Source organism: Primulina eburnea, chromosome 11, assembly GCF_022965805.1.
Source record: "Primulina eburnea isolate SZY01 chromosome 11, ASM2296580v1, whole genome shotgun sequence".
In the NCBI taxonomy this organism is placed as follows: Eukaryota; Viridiplantae; Streptophyta; class Magnoliopsida; order Lamiales; family Gesneriaceae; genus Primulina; species Primulina eburnea.
This window is the reverse complement of record NC_133111.1, coordinates 10139933-10158062: the sequence shown is the minus strand read 5'-3', so window position 1 is coordinate 10158062 and position 18130 is coordinate 10139933. Positions and strand designations below refer to the sequence as shown.

General features: G+C 40.0%; 3 protein-coding genes across 3 annotated transcripts; all 3 read right to left on the bottom strand.

The window, feature by feature from the left end:
• Window positions 1-680: 680 nt before the first annotated feature.
• Window positions 681-3182, bottom strand: LOC140805154 (ATP synthase subunit epsilon, mitochondrial-like). Its single transcript, XM_073161361.1, has 2 exons — window positions 2880-3182; window positions 681-856 (listed from the first exon to the last, which is right to left on the bottom strand). The coding sequence occupies exons 1-2, from the start codon at window positions 3157-3159 to the stop codon at window positions 831-833; spliced, it is 306 nt and encodes a 101-aa protein (XP_073017462.1). The 5' UTR covers window positions 3160-3182; the 3' UTR covers window positions 681-830.
• Window positions 3183-4758: 1576 nt separating this feature from the next.
• Window positions 4759-5963, bottom strand: LOC140805377 (uncharacterized). Its single transcript, XM_073161649.1, has 2 exons — window positions 5475-5963; window positions 4759-5292 (listed from the first exon to the last, which is right to left on the bottom strand). The coding sequence occupies exons 1-2, from the start codon at window positions 5961-5963 to the stop codon at window positions 4759-4761; spliced, it is 1023 nt and encodes a 340-aa protein (XP_073017750.1).
• Window positions 5964-6678: 715 nt separating this feature from the next.
• Window positions 6679-10923, bottom strand: LOC140805376 (uncharacterized). The gene is made up of 4 exons (XM_073161648.1): window positions 10573-10923; window positions 9713-10255; window positions 9446-9640; window positions 6679-7305 (listed from the first exon to the last, which is right to left on the bottom strand). Exons 1-4 carry the CDS (start codon window positions 10921-10923, stop codon window positions 6679-6681), a joined length of 1716 nt encoding a protein of 571 aa, XP_073017749.1.
• Between the last annotated feature and the right edge of the window lie 7207 nt (window positions 10924-18130).

The following is an 18130-nucleotide window of genomic DNA, read 5'->3' as shown; positions in this document are numbered from 1 at the left end:
AATCAAATAAACATATAATAAGGGATACTAATTCCAGATAAACACAAATATTATAAAATTAAATCCATAAAATCTATGTAAAATTTGGGCTTATCAGCTTGATATAATATAAGTTTTGAACTCCGTCTGTTCTATTTCAGACTTCTGCGTAAATAATGATCACTTTAAATATATGTATATATATAAATTTTTATTTTGATATTCGATCGATTCTCACTTGTTGAGTGTTTACCAAAATGATCACCCCTTAAATCCTTCCTTAAATAATAATGAATAACATGTGCAAGAGATAGAACAAGATCAATTTTCAAGTTGATGAAAGAATCCAGTGTTATGAAAACCAAGTCTCTCATTCATGATTATAGTTTATTCACTACCGCATTTCGCATTTTTTTTGTAAGAACAACATCCACATTATTCGTATTTCACATAGGTAAAAAAAAAATATTATTTTATGAATTAGCCTATTTTTGACTATTTGCTACCTAACTTATTGTTTTCAATAAAATTGTTAAACAATATCGGAAGTCATCTACGTCTCGGTCTAAGTCTCAGTCTCGGTCTCGGTCTCGGTCTCTCGGTCTCGGAGAGTGACATACAGCTTGTACATTACACGACTACCATTTTGCAGGCATTGAATTATTAATAAGCAACTCATGAATCTCATCATTCATCACAGCTGAAAAACACATGCAGTTTCTTTATTGTCATTGATATTTTGATCCAAACTTAAATGATCAAACATGGTCTATACCAACACAGTTTGTAGGCAGAAAAACAAAGAAAAATATTTTTCGGTTTTAACAGTGGTCGCCAATGAATGCTTCACCTCATTCAGAAGTATCTGTGCGCAGAGCTGCAAAAGTAAAATAAAGGTTTAGACTAGAATAGAAAACGAATAAATGAAAGAGAGATAAAATAAACAATAGTAAACAGAAAACTTGCATCGGAATTAACAAACAATGCAATTATTCCTCATTCAACCCACGGTGGTTTGTAACACTGAAGCAGAAAGAATTGGATCAACGAGAGAACTTCGCCAACCCAAAAAAAAACAACATTCGGTATGAAATTGTCTATTGTTTCAATTTATTCTAATCTGCAGTGGCTCAACCCCGGGAACATCTTCTAATTTTAGTAGACAATAGTTTTTTTTTGGAAAAAAGGCAAGTTTACTTGCCATTTCAAACCAAGAAGTACATGTGTTGGGATTTGTTAACCACAGACTTTGTAAGACACCTGAGAGAACATACTTCGGATTAGTATGCCCTCTAATAGTTGTGCCCTACAAAATCCAAGTTCACCAGTATCAAAACAATTAAAATCATAATCAGTATTTAGAAGATGACTATATGTGACATTGGTGTTCCGAGGAAGAAGGGTTTTAACTTGGTGTAAATTTTGAATGTTGAAAGTGATTAAAACTTCATAACAATTGAGACATTGGTTCACTAAAATTATTAGGGACAGAACTAGTAAGCAAGGGCAAAGACAAGCAGTATACTGGGGGATAAGAGGTGGAGAGATGGGAATCACTCCCCACAAACCAAACAGATTGACTTTGCCAAAGAATCCGCTTTAAAGATTTTATAACCCCTCTTACAATCCTTCCCACGTAGTCTTAAAAAGCATGAAAATGGTGCCAAAGCGTAAAGAGTGAACTTCTGTTGAGAAGACATAGTCGTGGCTCGTGTGAGCACATGTTCATCACGGCCCTGTCAAACAGTCTCCAAACATATAATTGTATTGTTAACAAAGAGAGAAAAAGATGTCTATTGGTAAGCACTTTGCAAATAGAACGTAAATGATCAGAAGTTACAGTAAATGTGACAAGGGAACCAAATTTGTTATCATAAAAACAGTTCAGATGATTCATTCCTGGAAGAATGCGAATCGGAACCACGCAATCTAGTTGATAATTAGTTTTTTTTAATAAAGCCCCATGCAAGAATCTAACAATAATACAAAGAACTTTTCCAACCATTTAAACAAGAAAAGGGAATTGAGTGCATCACGGAATATCAAAGAATATATCAACACATACATTATCTATTTTCCACTTCCATGGCTAAACCATTTTACAGTTTCAAGCATAGCCAATATATCTTTCTAAATCCACTCGATGACCAATTAACAACGTACCAATTTCTGAATAATCCCATAACCAAACCATTTTCAGAACAACTTATCATTTCCCAGAAAGAATGTATTGTAAAGCTCATATCAGGACCAATCCATATCAGCATAAATAATAAATAGGGGAACTCGAAGAAAGCAATAAACATTAACACGGCCCAGTCAGTGAGGACTCAGGAGTACCACTGACAACAAGTCTCTATTCAAAAGACATACATTGATCCAAAATAATCACAAACAAAAACCCAAGGCTAGAGAAACTTCTATCAAGGAGTACCATACCCCTAAAGTCAACGTCACTCACATTTGATAAATTTAAACTTATTCAATGTGTCTGTAATACTCAATAAAGTGAATCATAATTCACATTCAGTAAACAATGATATAATTTTAGCAAAATACAAACTGAAGCACTCATTTTTTTAAATATTGTGTAGCTTCAAAATATATTCCACGGTAAGTATAACCCTAAAACAGAACTTTTCTGATTTTAGATATCACGCTCCACAGCACATCATTATCCACAATTTTAATCCGGTTCAAGTCAACATAAAAATTAGCACTCACTAAAGCTTCCAATCAATCAAAAGCACAAAGATCAATCCCACAGTAACAAATAAAAACCTAAGCAATAAACGACAACTGATACACGAAGAGACAGATAAATCACCGATACATTCACTGCACCAAAAAATTAAGAAGAACAATAAAGAAAACCGAAATATATAAAATAAAAAAATTACTTGGCTTCTGGGGTTTCCCGTCAACCCACTGGGAAACAGAGAAATGGACCTTCTCTCGGTTCAAAGCTTCAGATTTGTAAGGTTCTTTGAGACACTGTCTCACCAAATTAGCGCAGAGATTAGAGTAAGTGATGTAAGTCATCCCCGCAGATCTCCAAAACGGCACCGCCGCGTTCGACGCCATCCCTCCCTTCGCTCCTCTTTCTTTTCTCCTTGGCTGGCTGCTGCTATAGATCTTACCTCGTCGCACAGTTTGTCTGTGGGCTTTTTTTTGCACCATATTTCACCTTCTTTTGGGCTTCCTTTTCTGGGCCTGTTGACTTGCATGTCCAATTACTCAATTTTCTTATTTCGTTGCCAAAATGTTAATTTTAGTCATCTTTTCTTTAATTAATTATAGTATATTTATGTTTTTTTGATCAACTTTGGTTCTTTATTTATATAATTTTGAATAAAATAATAAAATTGATCAAAAGAATATAGTTATAGACTATACTTGATTTAATGAAACATATAAGAGTAAAATTGTCACATACCAATATATATTATATTAAAATTGATATTTTGCCTATTAATTATTATTATAAAAAAGTAACACATCAACATGAACTATAAGAAGTAAACTTAACAAACTTTATCACTGTATGCAATTTAGCAACAAAATATGTCATGAAAATATCAGTTTTTAGATTAGAATAGATTTTTAAAGTAGTAGTTAGTACATATATTTTAAGTAATCAAAAGTAAACGACAGAGCTTGCAATACAACCAAAAATTGCATTCCAGTGATAGAGTTCTGATCTCGGACTTGTTGAATCCCAAATGCTGCAAGTACCCAACAAGGGAAGAACCATTGTGACATCCAATGTAGACTTCAGCTCGAATAAGTTCATTCGCATCAATAACAAGTTGTGAGAGCCTTTGAACTGTTAATCTTGCTGAAAAACTTGTTGTATAGGCAGTGCGTAGCCAGAAATAGGCTTTGCCCGGACTATAATTTAAACTATAGTTTTAAAAATGATCTTTTAAAATGATCTACTCGGCCTAATATCATATTATTTCAAAATTTAGATATAATTTTTAAAAAAAATTGGGTCACCCGGACTGACGCTCGGTTATATTAGCATGTGGCTCCGCCACTATGTATAGGTGGAACTCAATATGAGCACCACGAACATCCATACAACAACAACCAACCGAGCTAAATTGGTAACTATTCTTCCGCCATGTGCAAATACTAGTGACAAGAAAAGAAGATAGAAAATCATGCCTGCATGTTGATCAACTTGACCTCTATAAGCATGGCTAAACCTATGTTCAAGAATCTAGAGTACAACACCGGTTAAAATGAACAGTCATATAGCAATTAACCAGAGTTCTTTATAAGGGGCTTCAAGAAAATCCATTTGTTATTGGGGTCATCATGTTTGATTGGAACTTTAATGGAATGCCTACAACATCATATGGCATAGTGAAGTCTATGTACTGCGATCTTTTGGACGTGATCGTGATGTCTCGCACAACTGCATCAAAATTCTGAAACAAGAAATATAATCAAGAACACTTTTATAAATGAGGTGTTCAAGTAAATCTAGCTATTGAATCTTGCCCCAAGATAAACTTGATGTATGAGTTCATCATAAGTTCCTGCACTAGAATCATCAGAATTTTCGAATGGAACATAGTCGTATGAGACGACAATGTGTTATGACCCTCCGGGAATTATTCCCGATTGGATTCTAGGGAAGGTGAAATAAAAATGTATTACTGGAATATAACAAACTCTTGTTACAATCACTCTCTCTCCCACTAACAGATTGTTAATGACTCACTCTATAATTGATAACTGAATGCCCTTGAACTAACCCCCCTCTCCCTTTTATACATTTCTCTCACGTGCCTTTCCCTTCCCTTTCCTAACATACACGTTTACAATCTTGGGCCTACACTTATTCGTCTCTTCAGCTGTTGGGCTAGCTATTTTACATGTCACTGGGCCCAATGTGTTTGGGTCCATAACATGCCCAGCCTCTTCAAGAATCGCCTTGTCCTCAAGGCGAAATTCTGGAAATTGTGCCTTGAAATCTTCTTTGTCTTCCCACGTGGCTTCTTCACTTGTTCTTCCTTTCCATCTCACCAGTATCTGTTGATTTGAATTCCCCTTTTTGTGCTTAGTTCTTTCAGCCAATACTTCCTCGGGTTCAAAAGTGAGAAACAAGTCAGTGACTACCTCCCTTGGCAGTTTAACTTCATCCGGTCCCGTCCCACCGCTTTCTTTAGACATGACACATGAAACACTAGATGTATCTTGGACCCCTCGGGTAGTTTCAAACGATATGCCACTTGTCCTACTTTCTTTAATACTTGATAAGGTCCGTAATACCTTGCTGCCAGTTTCTGGAATACCCTTGTACTAATAGAGTTTTGGTGGTGTGGTCGTAATTTTAGATATACCACATCTCCTTCTTGATAATGGACCTCTCGACAGCTTTTGTTAGCGTATTTGGTCATCCGCTGTTGAGCCCATCCTAGATTGTATTTAAGCTATCTCAGAAGCTCATCTCGGTCCACCAAAGCTTGTGAAACGGCTGATACCTTAGTTTCTCTCGGAAGAAACTTAATCACGGTTGGGGGTCTTTTTCCATACACTACCTCGAAAGGGGTCATCCCCGCAGTCGTCTGATAGGAGGTATTGTACCAATACTCCACCCAATGCACCCAGTGTGACCAACCCTTAGGTTGTTCAGAGCAGAAACATCGTAGATACGTCTCAACACATTTGTTCAATGCTTCACTTTGCCCATCTGTTTCCGGATTGTAGGCTGTGCTCATTTTAAGGTGAGTCCCTTGTAGTCTAAACAAATCAGACCAGATTAAGCTCATGAACACTGCATCCCTATCACTGACTATGGTCTTTGTAACCCCATGCAACTTGATCACGTTGCGTGCAAAAATTTCAGCCACAGAGTAGGCAGTGTATGGATGCTTAAGAAGAAGAAAGTGCCCATATTTAGATAACATGTCAATTACCACTAGGATCACTTCAAAACCTTTTGATTTTGGCAGCCCCATAAAAAAATCCATAGCCAAATCTTCCCAAATTGCTTATGGAATGATCAGGGGTTGCAGCAACCCTGCAGGGGAAACGGCCTCATACTTCTGTTTTTGGCATATTTCACATTCGGACACAAACTTGTAGACATATTTTTTCATCACTGGCCAAAAGAAGTTATTTGCAACTCTTTTATACATTCTAAAAGCCCCCGAGTGTCCCCCAATAGGAGTGGCATGAAATGCCATCAGTAGTGTGGTTACCCACTGTGATGAACGTGGTATAACCAGCCTTCCTTTAAAGAGTAAACAACCATTAACCAAGGAGTAATGCTTGTTACCATCCTGGGCCATGCTAATCCCTTCTTTGATTTTTTTTTGGTACAATAATTGTCCTTGCTTGGTAGAGCGATCGAACCGTGGTGCTTGAGCTGCTGTGCGGTTTAAAAGATTTGAGTTGCACCATTATCTTCCCCAGGTCTGTGTTTTATTTCCAACTCATAACCTAGTAATTTAGCCAACCACTATTGTTGATCCAGCGTGGTTATGCGTTGTTGCAGCAAGTTTCTCAAGGGCTTGTGATCAGTCACCACTAGGAACTTGCGTCCCAACAAATAGTGGCACCAGTGTTGGACAGCCAAAACTAGTGCCATTAATTCTCTTTCATAGGTTGATTTTGACAACGCCCTATCTGCCAAAGCCTTTTTATAAAAAGCAATTGGTTTGCCCTCCAGAGCCAGTACTGCCCCTATCCCCATCCTGAGGCGTCACATTCTACCAAAAATTCTTGCGAAAAGTCTGGCATCCTCAACACTAGGGTGGTCACCACCGCTTGCTTCAACATCTCGAAAGGCTCTTGGGCTTTATCATTCCACCCAAAGTTATTTTTCTTTAGTTGCTCAGTGAGTGGTCTCGCTATCTTCCCATAGTCTTTAATGAATTTCCGGTAATATCCCGTTAGTCCCAAAAAACTCCTCAACCTTTTAATTTTTTTCGGGTGTGGCCACTGTATCACACTTTCAACCCTATTTGGATCCACCTCTACCCCCTGAACCATGATTATATGCCCTAAGTACTCAACCTGCCTCAACCCAAACTTGCATTTCTTTCTGTTCAAAACCAACTGGTGTTGTTGCAACAACTTGAACACTGACTCCACATGTTGCACATGTTCCTCCCAATTCTTACTGTAAATCAAAACATCGTCAAAGAAAACTAATACGAATTTTCGCAAGTAAGGGCGGAATACCTCATTCATGGTTGATTGAAATCTGGGTGGAGCATTTTTTAGCCCGAAGGGCATGACTAAAAATTCGTAGTGACCTTCATTCGTCCGGAACGCTGTTTTATGTACATCGGCGGCTTGAACCCGAATCTGGTGGTACCCAGATTTGAGGTCCAGCTTGGTAAAAAGTGTTGCTCCTTGAAGTTCATCAAATAATTCCTCCACCACCAGAATTGGGTATTTTTCAGCAATCGTAATGTCATTCAAAGCTCGATAGTCAATGCAAAATCACTAGCTTCCATCTTTTCTTTAACTAGTATGACTGGGCTTGATTAGGGGCTTTTGCTGACTCGTATCACTCCTGATGTGAGCATCCCTGTGAGGACCCGGACGCTAATCAAGTTCATAATTGTCATTGGGACAATTTAATCACTTATAATAAACATGGTCTACTTTTTTTTTAAATTGCGGAACGTAATTGGAAATCATACTAGTATACATATCAGTATAAAATAAAGTACAATTCATGTACAGCATACATTCAATACAGACTAAGGTTCAACAACTAGCTATCAAGTGTTCAAACCCTATCTACAACAACATCAAAGGCCGTGGTCTCCACTCTAATCATGATCTCTCGTCATCTCCTCGACCTTGATCATGTCCCACCTGTTGTCATGCACACATACAAACACGACAACAGCTGGATAATTCTGGTGAGAATATAATCCCACTATAAATCAACGAACATGCAATCATATAATCAATATAAAGCATGAAGCAAATATCAGATATATATCAAAGTCTGAAACATAATTAATATAAACTATCAATCATACTCGTGACTCCACGACTCAGACTAGACTCAATCCTAGTCTAGGGATCCCGGTTTCCAGACGTCGGCATTCCTATATCGACCAACAGTAATAGAAGAAACTCCGATTCTATCCACGTCGATATAACCAAACATCGAGTGTCTTGATCTATTCGTCACATACTGTGGCACTATCGCCGATACACTATCTTGTGACATCGTGCAATGTGCCTGTGGCGATCCCACCACTATCAAGCACTTCTGTCACAAGATCACTCGTCTAATACTCGTCTAATACATGCTTCCTATAAATCAATAGAACATCATATAAAATCAAATCAATGCATATAATAACAATAAGTATGTGATTTAGGGAAGCTCAAGTATATCCTACTTGAGTCGATCTCCCAATATCACATTGAGTTATACCTTTCGTTCGTAGTCTCGGTCTGAAGCAATATCAGTTCTGAACTCAAGACTGTCTCTATAAATCTGAAACGACATATCGAGAATCATAATATCAATGTTCCATTCTCAATTCAACACTGAATATGATTAATCTGGATTTTATTCAAATTAACGGTATAACGGTACAATCTCAGTATCTCCGTCAATACCATATCAACATACATCAATTACAAATCATAACTCATATCCGATACAATCTGTAATTCATTCATAATCCAAATCTGTCCGATTTCAAATCAAAATAATCAGAAAATCATAATAATTCCATAATCAGTCTGTTTCTCAATCTAACTTCAATTCTACGATTTCTAACATGTCAAGAACATCATATATGAATCCTATTCAATTCTGACAATGGCATAATTTGAAGACATATTAAAACTTAACAAAACTTACGTCCAGTTGTAGCCTGCGTCGATAGGAACACAGTACTGAAGTCAGATTCAAAATCAGACGGACATATTTCTCACAAAAGGCGTAAGGATTTTTCAAAACATTCACTGAAACTTTTCTCGAATCTAATCTTATGGTTTTGAAGAATTAACGTTTCTTTATATATATATATATATATATATATATATATATATATATATATATATATATATATATATATATATATATATATATATATATATTTATATATATATTGCATGCAAAGGGGCAAGTGGCCATTTCATCACGCAACACATCTCACCACGGGTGCGGTGCATTTTTACCGCGGGTGCGGTGTCTCTACTGTACCAACACCGCGGGTGCGGTAGCTATTATGGCGCAGGTGCGGGGAGCGTACTGTAAACCTTCAACATTTCATGATAAACGACCGCGGGTGCACTGCCCGTTCTGTCCCAACGATATATTTTGCAACGTCGCTTCTTCGACCTTCGATAAATACATCAAATCATGCATTAATAAATGATGATTACCAACTCACATCCCGGGCATTACAATCTCTCTCACCATCCGTTCAATCTCATCCTTATGATGATGTGAATATCTATAAGGTCTTACCGACACCGGCCCGCAACCCTCCTTTATACATATAGCATGATCTTGTCGCCTACAAGGGGGTAATTCACTAGGCTCTTGGAAGACCCCCTCATATTCGGCAAGGATGTTGTTCATTGCCTCCACATCTTCCTCTTTGTCTATCACCTCCATCTCCTCTCCACCCCATTTGACTAATATTGCTCCACAGAACTCCACCTAACTTACTTTGGAGATTCCTTTGAATGAAATGATGGACCTGCTGAGGGTTGGATCTCCTCGCAAAACCACCGTTTGATTATCCCAACTGAACCGCATTTCCATTTTATCCCAATTCAGCAGGACATCCCCTAACGTACGAAGCCAATCTACTCCTAAAATAAGATCAATTCCCCCTAACTCGAACAAGTACCCTTCAATCTTAATTATGCATTGTCCAAAGTCAACCTCCAGCTCTCTGCATACTCCTTGACATGACACCCTACACCCATCTCCCAGGCACACCCCAAAAATTATGCTCTCATCACATACTAGGCCCAACTCAGCAATTAATTTTTTTGAGACGAAGTTGTGGCTTGAGCCAGTGTCTACCATAGCTACCACCTCTCGCCCTGCCAGCCTCGCCCTCATTTTCAATGTTTGTGGATGGTTGATGCCATTAACAGAATACAACGGTAACTCCAAAGTATTGTATTCTACGTTGGGTTCCCCTACTTCCCCCATTTCTCGCGTCACCTCATCATTTCTTTCCTCTAACTCCACCTGCTCCCACTCAGCATCTTCTCCTTCCTCCTCCGCTAGGATTGTCACTCTCAAACTTTTATTGGCACATCGCTACATCGGGTGATAAGGATCACCACACTTAAAACACAATCCCTTCTCGCGTCGGTGCAAGAACTCCTGATGAGATACCATCCTGCCATCTCTATTTTTTTGATGCGGCATCCTCATTGCTCCTCCTCCGCGATCTCCTCCACCACTTCCCCCTTACGACGCCTGAAACCCCCCTCCGTAAGTTTGCGGTGTGACTGGATTTCGCATCCGTTGCTCGCCTGGGCTTACTGATTCCTGGCTACTATTGGGCTGGGAAAAATTCTTGTTATGGTCTCTATCATGAGCTGGGTTTTGATTGGCCCAGCCCATTTAGTTACCGATTTTTGTGCATACACCAGGCTCGATCCCACTTTATTTTTTCCCTTATCCACCGCCGCCCCATACAACTCCTCCTCCAACCCCCTGGCTAGCATCATTGCGCGGTCTACTGATCGGGGGGCATGAACAATCATCCTCCGCCTAATCTCCTCCCGTAATCCACTCATGAAGTAGCCCAAGCATTGATCCTCCTGGACCTCACCCAGCTGCACCACCAACATCTCAAAACGCTCGATGTAAGCATCAATCGATTGTTGGCCTTGAGTTAATGACGCCATGAGTTCAAATGGATTGGCGTCATAACCACCGTAGTGTTTGATCAGCTCCTCCGCGAACCTATCCCAACCCATGTTTGGGATCCTTGCCTTCATCCATCGGAACCAATGTACCGTGGTACCATGCATATAAATGTAGACTAATTAGAGCTTACATTCCCCTGGTGTTTCATGTACCTCGAAATACTGCTCGATTCTCCCCAGCCACCTCAACGGGTCATCTCCTTCAAACCCAGGTAACTCAATTTTTTTTAATGCGTTCCTCACTTCCTCAGCAACTTCTTCCCGCCCCCTACCTGGCGCGCCACACTTTCATATTTCCCTAACGTCTCGCTTCCTGCCCCGTGCGGCTCCCCACCTCCATTGCCCGTAGCCCCCGCTCCTCCTTGTGCCTTAATTATGTGTTCCATCATCTCCCTCAGGCTTAGTAATCCCTCCACAGCCTTGTCGATTTTATCCAGTCGGCCGTGCACATGGGTCATGTTATCTTGTACCCCCATCAATGCTTTTTCCATGCTCTCCATCTTTGTTTCTGAACGCGTGCTGGCCATAAATTCTGTAGCCCTATCGAATCCGGTAGGTCGGACCAATTTGTTATGAGCCTCCGAGAAGTATTCTCGATTGGATTCTACGGAAGGTGAAATAAAAATGTATTACTGGAATATAACAAACTCTTGTTACAATCGCTCTCTCTCCCACTAACAGATTGTTAGTGACTCACTCTATATTTGATAACTGAATGCCCTTGAACTAACCCCCTCTCCCTTTTATACATTTCTCTCACGTGTCTTTCCCTTCCCTTTCCTAACATACACGTTTACAATCTTGGGCCTACACTTATTCGTCTCTTCAGCTGTTGGGCTAGCTATTTTACATGTCACTGGGCCCAATGTGTTTGGGTCCATAATACAATGCTTCCATGACAGTCTCAAATATGTCTATGTAACATTCACTAACTTTGAAAGCATTGGTTTCATCGTGTCTTTTCGGTCACGTTTAGAAATATCCTAGTTTTCGGTCACATACAAAGAATGTATATGAAAAGTGTTGTAACAGAAGTGTAAGATATAACAAAGAACTAAAATTTTGATTCACACAAAATGAAATATTCACAATAATTTTATTTAAACCAAAAAAATGTTTATACATAAAAAAATATATGTTTGTATTTATAGAACATACTCACAATGTGATACTCTTGTCCCATATCTTAAAAATGAAAGATTTAAAATGAGTTTATAATGGATTACAATGGATTTCTATAGCAACTTGGGTTAATCATTTTCGTAAAGCAATGACGAATACGAAGTAGTTGCTATAGGGGTCCATTGTGCAGTCACGCAGCCTCAGGCTCGGATTCGAGACGTGACAGAATTGTTATTATTGTTAGCTCTCAAGGGTAGATTAGTCATCTTATTATTTTTGTGTTTACCCTAGGTATATAAACATATTCTCTTTGTATTCTTTATTCAGTTTTACAACACTACGACTTGAGCTTTTCGCTCACTCTATATTTCTTCATGGTATCAGAGCCTCCATCTCATGGATCTGTCAATCGTAGAGAAGAACTGTTAATCTCATTCACAGCTTTCGCAGACCTCCTTTTGGCTGTGTTCGTACAACTTTTCGTTCGTATAGTTTCTCTTTGGTAATCGATTTCTTCTCTGCATTGTGTTTTGTTTTATTCAATCGATTTTGTTTGGTTTTGGTGTCATGGCTACTCGTAAAGACGATTCTCTTCAGTCGATCAGTGTTCAATTGGATGGAAAAAATTATTCGTATTGGGGTTATGTTATGAAGAATTTCTTGCGGGGGAAATCGATGTGGGGCTATATCACAGGTGTGCGAGACAAGCCTACAGACCAGACGAACCCTGATTATGTTGTATTATTGGATGTTTGGGAGGCAGATAATTCGAAGATTATCACGTGGATTAATAATTCTGTTGCGCACTCAATAGGTGCTCAATTGGCAAAATACGAGACTGCTAAGGAGGTTTGGGATCATCTGGCACGCTTGTGTACACAGTCTAATTTTGCCAAACAATATCAATTGGAGACAGATACACGTGCCCTTCAGCAGAAAGATATGAGCATCCAAGATTTTTATTCTGCCATGTCGTCACTCTGGGATCAATTGGCATTGATAGAATCTGCAGAATTGAGAGCATTCTCACCTTATATTGCTCGGAGAGAAGAAAAACGCTTGGTACAGTTTTTGATGGCACTTCGGAATGATTTTGAGGGTCTGCGTAGGACGATTCTTCATCGCAACCCTCTTCCTTCTGTTGACTCGGTTGTAAGTGAATTGTTAGCTGAAGAGATTCGTCTTAAGTCTCACATTGACAAAGGGAAAATCCCAACTACACCATCTGTCTTTGCAGCTCCTCAACGACCTCCATCTAATCACAAAAACATGTCAAATACAAAGGTTTCTCAAGATGAGTGTGCTTTTTGTAAAGATAAGGGGCACTGGAAAGCTCAATGCCCAATATTGTTGAGTAAAGGAAAAGTGCAGCCGCAACAGCAACAACAACAACGACCACACAACATTCCATGGAAACCACAACAACAATATCAGTCATCTCTGAACACTCCATGGAGATCACAGAAGCAGCAACAGCAACAGCCATCTCAGAACACTCCATGGAAACCTGGTAATCCATCAAACCAGTGGACATACCGACCACCTCAGTCTAACAATGCAGTTGTTGCACCGTCTTTGGATCCGTATTTGTTTGAGCAGTTTCAACAGTTCCTCGCTTCACAGCCTCATGCTATGTCAGCTTCTTCACATATAGGTTTGTCATACTCTAGCACTTCAGGTATATCTTCGTCCATCTGGGTCTTGGATTCTGGAGCATCTCATCATATGTCTCCTGATTTGTCATCTTTTTCTTCTTTGTCTCACAATTCTTCCATTGAAATTGTGACTGCTGATGGTACACCGATGCCATTAGTAGGTGTTACGCCTTAAACGCATACAAATCTCGAGGATGAGATTAATGTTTTTAATGCTGTAACATATCCCAAAGTTTTTGTTTTGATGATACCAAAACTTGGCTTAAAAATGTACTAATGTTTTATATTGAGGCATGCAGGAAACTAAGAACAAAGTTAAGTTCGGAAGATCCGAAGTTGGTTCGGACGTTCCGAAAAGGTGCCGATCAGAAGCAAAGTGGAAGCTGTTCGGAAGCTGCGAGGAGCCAGTTCGGACGGTCCGAAGACGTGATCGGACGTTCCGAACACAAGCAATCAAATCACTTGAATGCGGAGACAAATTGATCTGACTGTTGATTGAGTAAGATTTCGGACGCTACGAAGGACATGATCGGACACTACGAAGTGTTGAAGATTTCAAATCTCCGGAAACGCGGGAATGTTCGGACGGTACGAACTTGAGTTCGGACCTTCCGAAGCTGGTCATACACTGTCTGAAAGAACCGTTCGGAAGAAACGAAGCTGGATCGGTCCCTCCGAAGCATATGTTCGGACCCTACGAAGTCAAGAACGGACGATCCGAAGTCATCCCAGAATTACGCAAATTGATTTCAATCACATCGGACGTTCCGAATCATAAACAGAAGATCCGAACCTTGGCGTCCAAGACTAGTATAAATAGGCCTTTGAGGATGCATTTTCAATCATCCCACTCCACTCTCTCTTGTCTCTTACAAAGCTTTCTACTATCTCTTGTGTGCGTTGATTAAAAGAGTTGTAATATCAAAAGAGTTGTAGAAAAAGAGTGAAAGTAATACTCTCGAGTGGGTTGTAAAGTTCGTGGCTATCCTTGGAGCCCTCAAGGCCAAGTAGACGCATCGAGGCGTGGTTGTAAAAGCTAGCTTGGAGCTCCTAAAGCCAAGTCGATATAGTGATACCTCGATCCTCATCGAGAAGGGGAGACGTAGACGATTCTTCGTCGAACTTCCATAAACATCTCTATCCCTCTTTACTTTACGCATTTACTTTACTACGCATTTATTTTACGCACTTACTTTACGCATTCATTTTATTTGTGATTGTCCCTCAAGTCTTTCGCTTGCAATTTTTGCAAACTCGTTTTAAAAACGCTAAAGGGCCTAAAAGAACCTATTCACCCCCCTTTTAGGTTCTTCAAGTGGTATCAGAGCAAGGTTTTTCAAAATCTTTTAAATGGCCAATCTAGCAAGCGAGTATGCCCAAGGACAATCCACAAATCGTCCCCCTCTTTTCAATGGTACTAATTACGGATATTGGAAAAATAGAATATCTCTATACATCCAATCCGTCGATTATGACCTTTGGAAAATAACGGTGAAAGGTCCCTATATCCCCATGAAAACGGTGGATAATAAGGAAATTCCTAAGGGAATGGATGACTTCACCAAGGACGATATGAAACTTATCTCTCAAAATGCTAAAGCTATGAATATTCTTCATTGTTCTCTAGATATGAATGAATACAACCGAATCTCGGCTTGTACCTCCGCCAAAGAGATTTGGGACAAATTGGAGATTTGCCACGAGGGAACGAATCAAGTCAAAGAAACGAAGATAGACCTTCTCCAACTCAAGTACGAGACCTTTGAGATGGAACCCAAGGAGGATATCGACACCATGTTCCGGCGGCTCACCCAAATCATCAATGAGCTTGCCCAACTTGGTGAGAACTACCCAACTAAACAAGTGTGGAGGAGAGCCCTTCGAGCATTACCGGCGGAATGGGATGCAAAGCGCACGGCTATCATTGAATCCAACAAGGGAGATGCGGCATCCTACGACCTTGATCAACTTCATGGGACCCTAAAGACCCATGAACTTGAAGTATCTACCCGGAAGGAGACAAAGAAAGATGACGACAAAGTAAAGGCGAAAGGGATCGCCTTGACCAGTCAACTTGAAGATAGCGACGATGAAGAAATGGCACTCCTCACTAGAAAGTTCAAAAGATTCATGCGGAGTTCCAACTTCAACAAGAAAGACAAAAAGTTTGAGAAGGAAGTGACCTGCTACAACTGTCAACAAAAGGGTCACTATGCAAACGAGTGTCCCTCCAAGAAGAAGGCCGGCAAAGAAAGAAAAAGGCCCTTCTAGCCACGTGGAGCGACAGCGACAACGAAGAGGAGTCTACCCTATGCTTCATGGCGAAGGAAGATCATCTGACCGACTCGGATGACGACGAGGTACCCTCTTACGATGAATTACTCTCCGCTTACACTAGTATGTACAATAAGGCTAAGTCACTTAGAAATGAGAATAAGCAACTTAAAACTGAACTAGAAGCTAGGATGCATGACAACACTAAGCTCAAGACAAACCTAAGAGACTTAGAGAAAGCCTTCAACAAGTTCAATGTGAGTAGCGGTAAACTAGAAAACCTCTTGAGCATGCAAAGGTGTAACTTCGACAAAGGAGGTCTAGGATATGAAAAGAAATCAGTCAACTTCGCTAGTCTTATCGCAAAGGCAAAACCAAGAACACCACCAACATGCACTTACTGTTGTAAGATAGGCCACATAAGACCTAAATGCAAGAAACTTAGACACCAACACAACAAGAATAGTTATTGGAAATGGATCCCCAAATCCCCAACTACTACTAACCCCAAAGGACCCAAAGAAACGGGTACCAACTATCAAACTGTATCTCAACCTTGTAGGGACAAAGGGGAGACAAGTCATCGAGCACTTGGTATCTTGACAGTGGATGCTCTCGACACATGACGGGAGAAAAGAAGCTGCTACAATCCATTCGACCAAAAGAAAAGGGATCGGTGACCTTCGGAGACAACAGCAAAGGGATCATAGAAGGCATCGGCTCAATAGCTTATGCAGGATCACTTTGAGATGAGCATGATGGGCGAACTCAACTACTTCCTTGGTCTCCAAATCAAGCAATGCAAGGATGGTTTCTTTGTCAACCAAGGGAAGTACATCAAGGATATGCTAAAAAAGTTTGGGATGGAGTCTTCCAAAGCCTCATCCACACCTATGAGCACGACAGTCAGACTCGACAAAGATGAGGGAGGTAAACCTGTTGACCAAAAGTTATTTCGTAGCATGATTGGCTCCCTACTCTATGCGACTGCTAGTAGACCTGACATTATGTTTAGTGTTTGCTTGTGTGCACGATTTCAATCATGTCCAAAGGAATCACACTTATTCGCCTTAAAACGCATTTTCAAATATCTTTCAAATACTCCAAATCTCTGATTATGGTATTCTAAGAACTCATTTTTCGATTTAAAAGCTTACTGTGATGCCGACTTTGGAGGATATAAGGTGGATAGAAAGAGCACTAGTGGAACTTGTTTCTTTTTGGGAAATTGCTTGGTGTCATGGTTTTCTAAAAAGCAAAACTGTGTTGCACTTTCAACGACCGAGGCCGAGTATATGGCTGCCGGTAGTTGTTGTGCACAAATTCTTTGGATGAAGTATCAATTACTCGACTATGGTGTTACTTTTTCAAAAATTCCAATCTTTTGTGATAATACAAGCACCATATGTCTAACAAAGAATCCAGTTCAACATTCTCGTACTAAACATATTGACATTCGACATCATTTCATTCGTGATCACATTGAGCAAAATGATGTTGAACTTCACTATGTTGACACCAAGAATCAAATTGCTGATATTTTTACAAAACCACTAGATGAATCTACTTTTACTCGTTTGCGTGGTGAACTTGGCATGATTGAGTTGTAAACACTAGTCGAATACTCTCGTACATATTTGTTAAATTGAGGGGGAGTATTATTAATGTGAGCATTATAATGTCGGATAATACAAATTAATTGTATTTATCCATAATTATGGCTCAACATTCATTTATGTGCTAAATATTTTAAATTTTAGGTGTTCCTCATCTTGGCTACTTCGGAATCACCGCTCCTATTCGGATGCTCCGTTTCACCTCGGATCCACCGAACGTGTTCGGATCGTCCGAACCTGACCATAGGTTCCAGAACCTCCTATTCCCTCTTCGGACCATCCGAACACACATCGGATCGTCCGAACCTTCTTCCGATGTCATTTAATGTTCGCGCCTTCCCATGCCTGATTGTCAGACTTCGGACCCTCCGTTTACGCTTCGTAGCCTCCGTTCTATGATCGGATTGTCCGATTACGAATCGGATCGTCCGAACTGACTGCCAGATAACCGTTCCGTTCAAATTCCGGACCTTCCGAACTCATGTTCGGACCGTCCGAACATGGCCTATAAATAGGCGTTCGGATCCTCTGATTTACTTGCTCATTCACTCCCCTCTTTCTTTCCCCACACAAAACACTCACTACTCACTA

Excerpts from the sequence above, each read along its gene's own strand:
- LOC140805154 (XM_073161361.1), bottom strand. The coding sequence starts at position 3,159 with ATGGTGCAAAAAAAAGCCCACAGACAAACTGTGCGACGAGGTAAGATC. Across the intron at positions 857-2,879 it reads CGGGAAACCCCAGAAGCCAA|CTCTGCGCACAGATACTTCT; the intron begins GTAATTTTTTTA and ends TTACTTTTGCAG.
- LOC140805376 (XM_073161648.1), bottom strand. The coding sequence starts at position 10,923 with ATGGGTTGGGATAGGTTCGCGGAGGAGCTGATCAAACACTACGGTGGT. Across the intron at positions 10,256-10,572 it reads TGGTGTATGCACAAAAATCG|CGATGTGCCAATAAAAGTTT; the intron begins GTAACTAAATGG and ends CACCCGATGTAG. Across the intron at positions 9,641-9,712 it reads TCAGTTGGGATAATCAAACG|GTGGAGTTCTGTGGAGCAAT; the intron begins GTGGTTTTGCGA and ends AAAGTAAGTTAG.
- LOC140805377 (XM_073161649.1), bottom strand. The coding sequence starts at position 5,963 with ATGGATTTTTTTATGGGGCTGCCAAAATCAAAAGGTTTTGAAGTGATC. Across the intron at positions 5,293-5,474 it reads TTCTTCCGAGAGAAACTAAG|TACAAGGGTATTCCAGAAAC; the intron begins GTATCAGCCGTT and ends AAACTCTATTAG.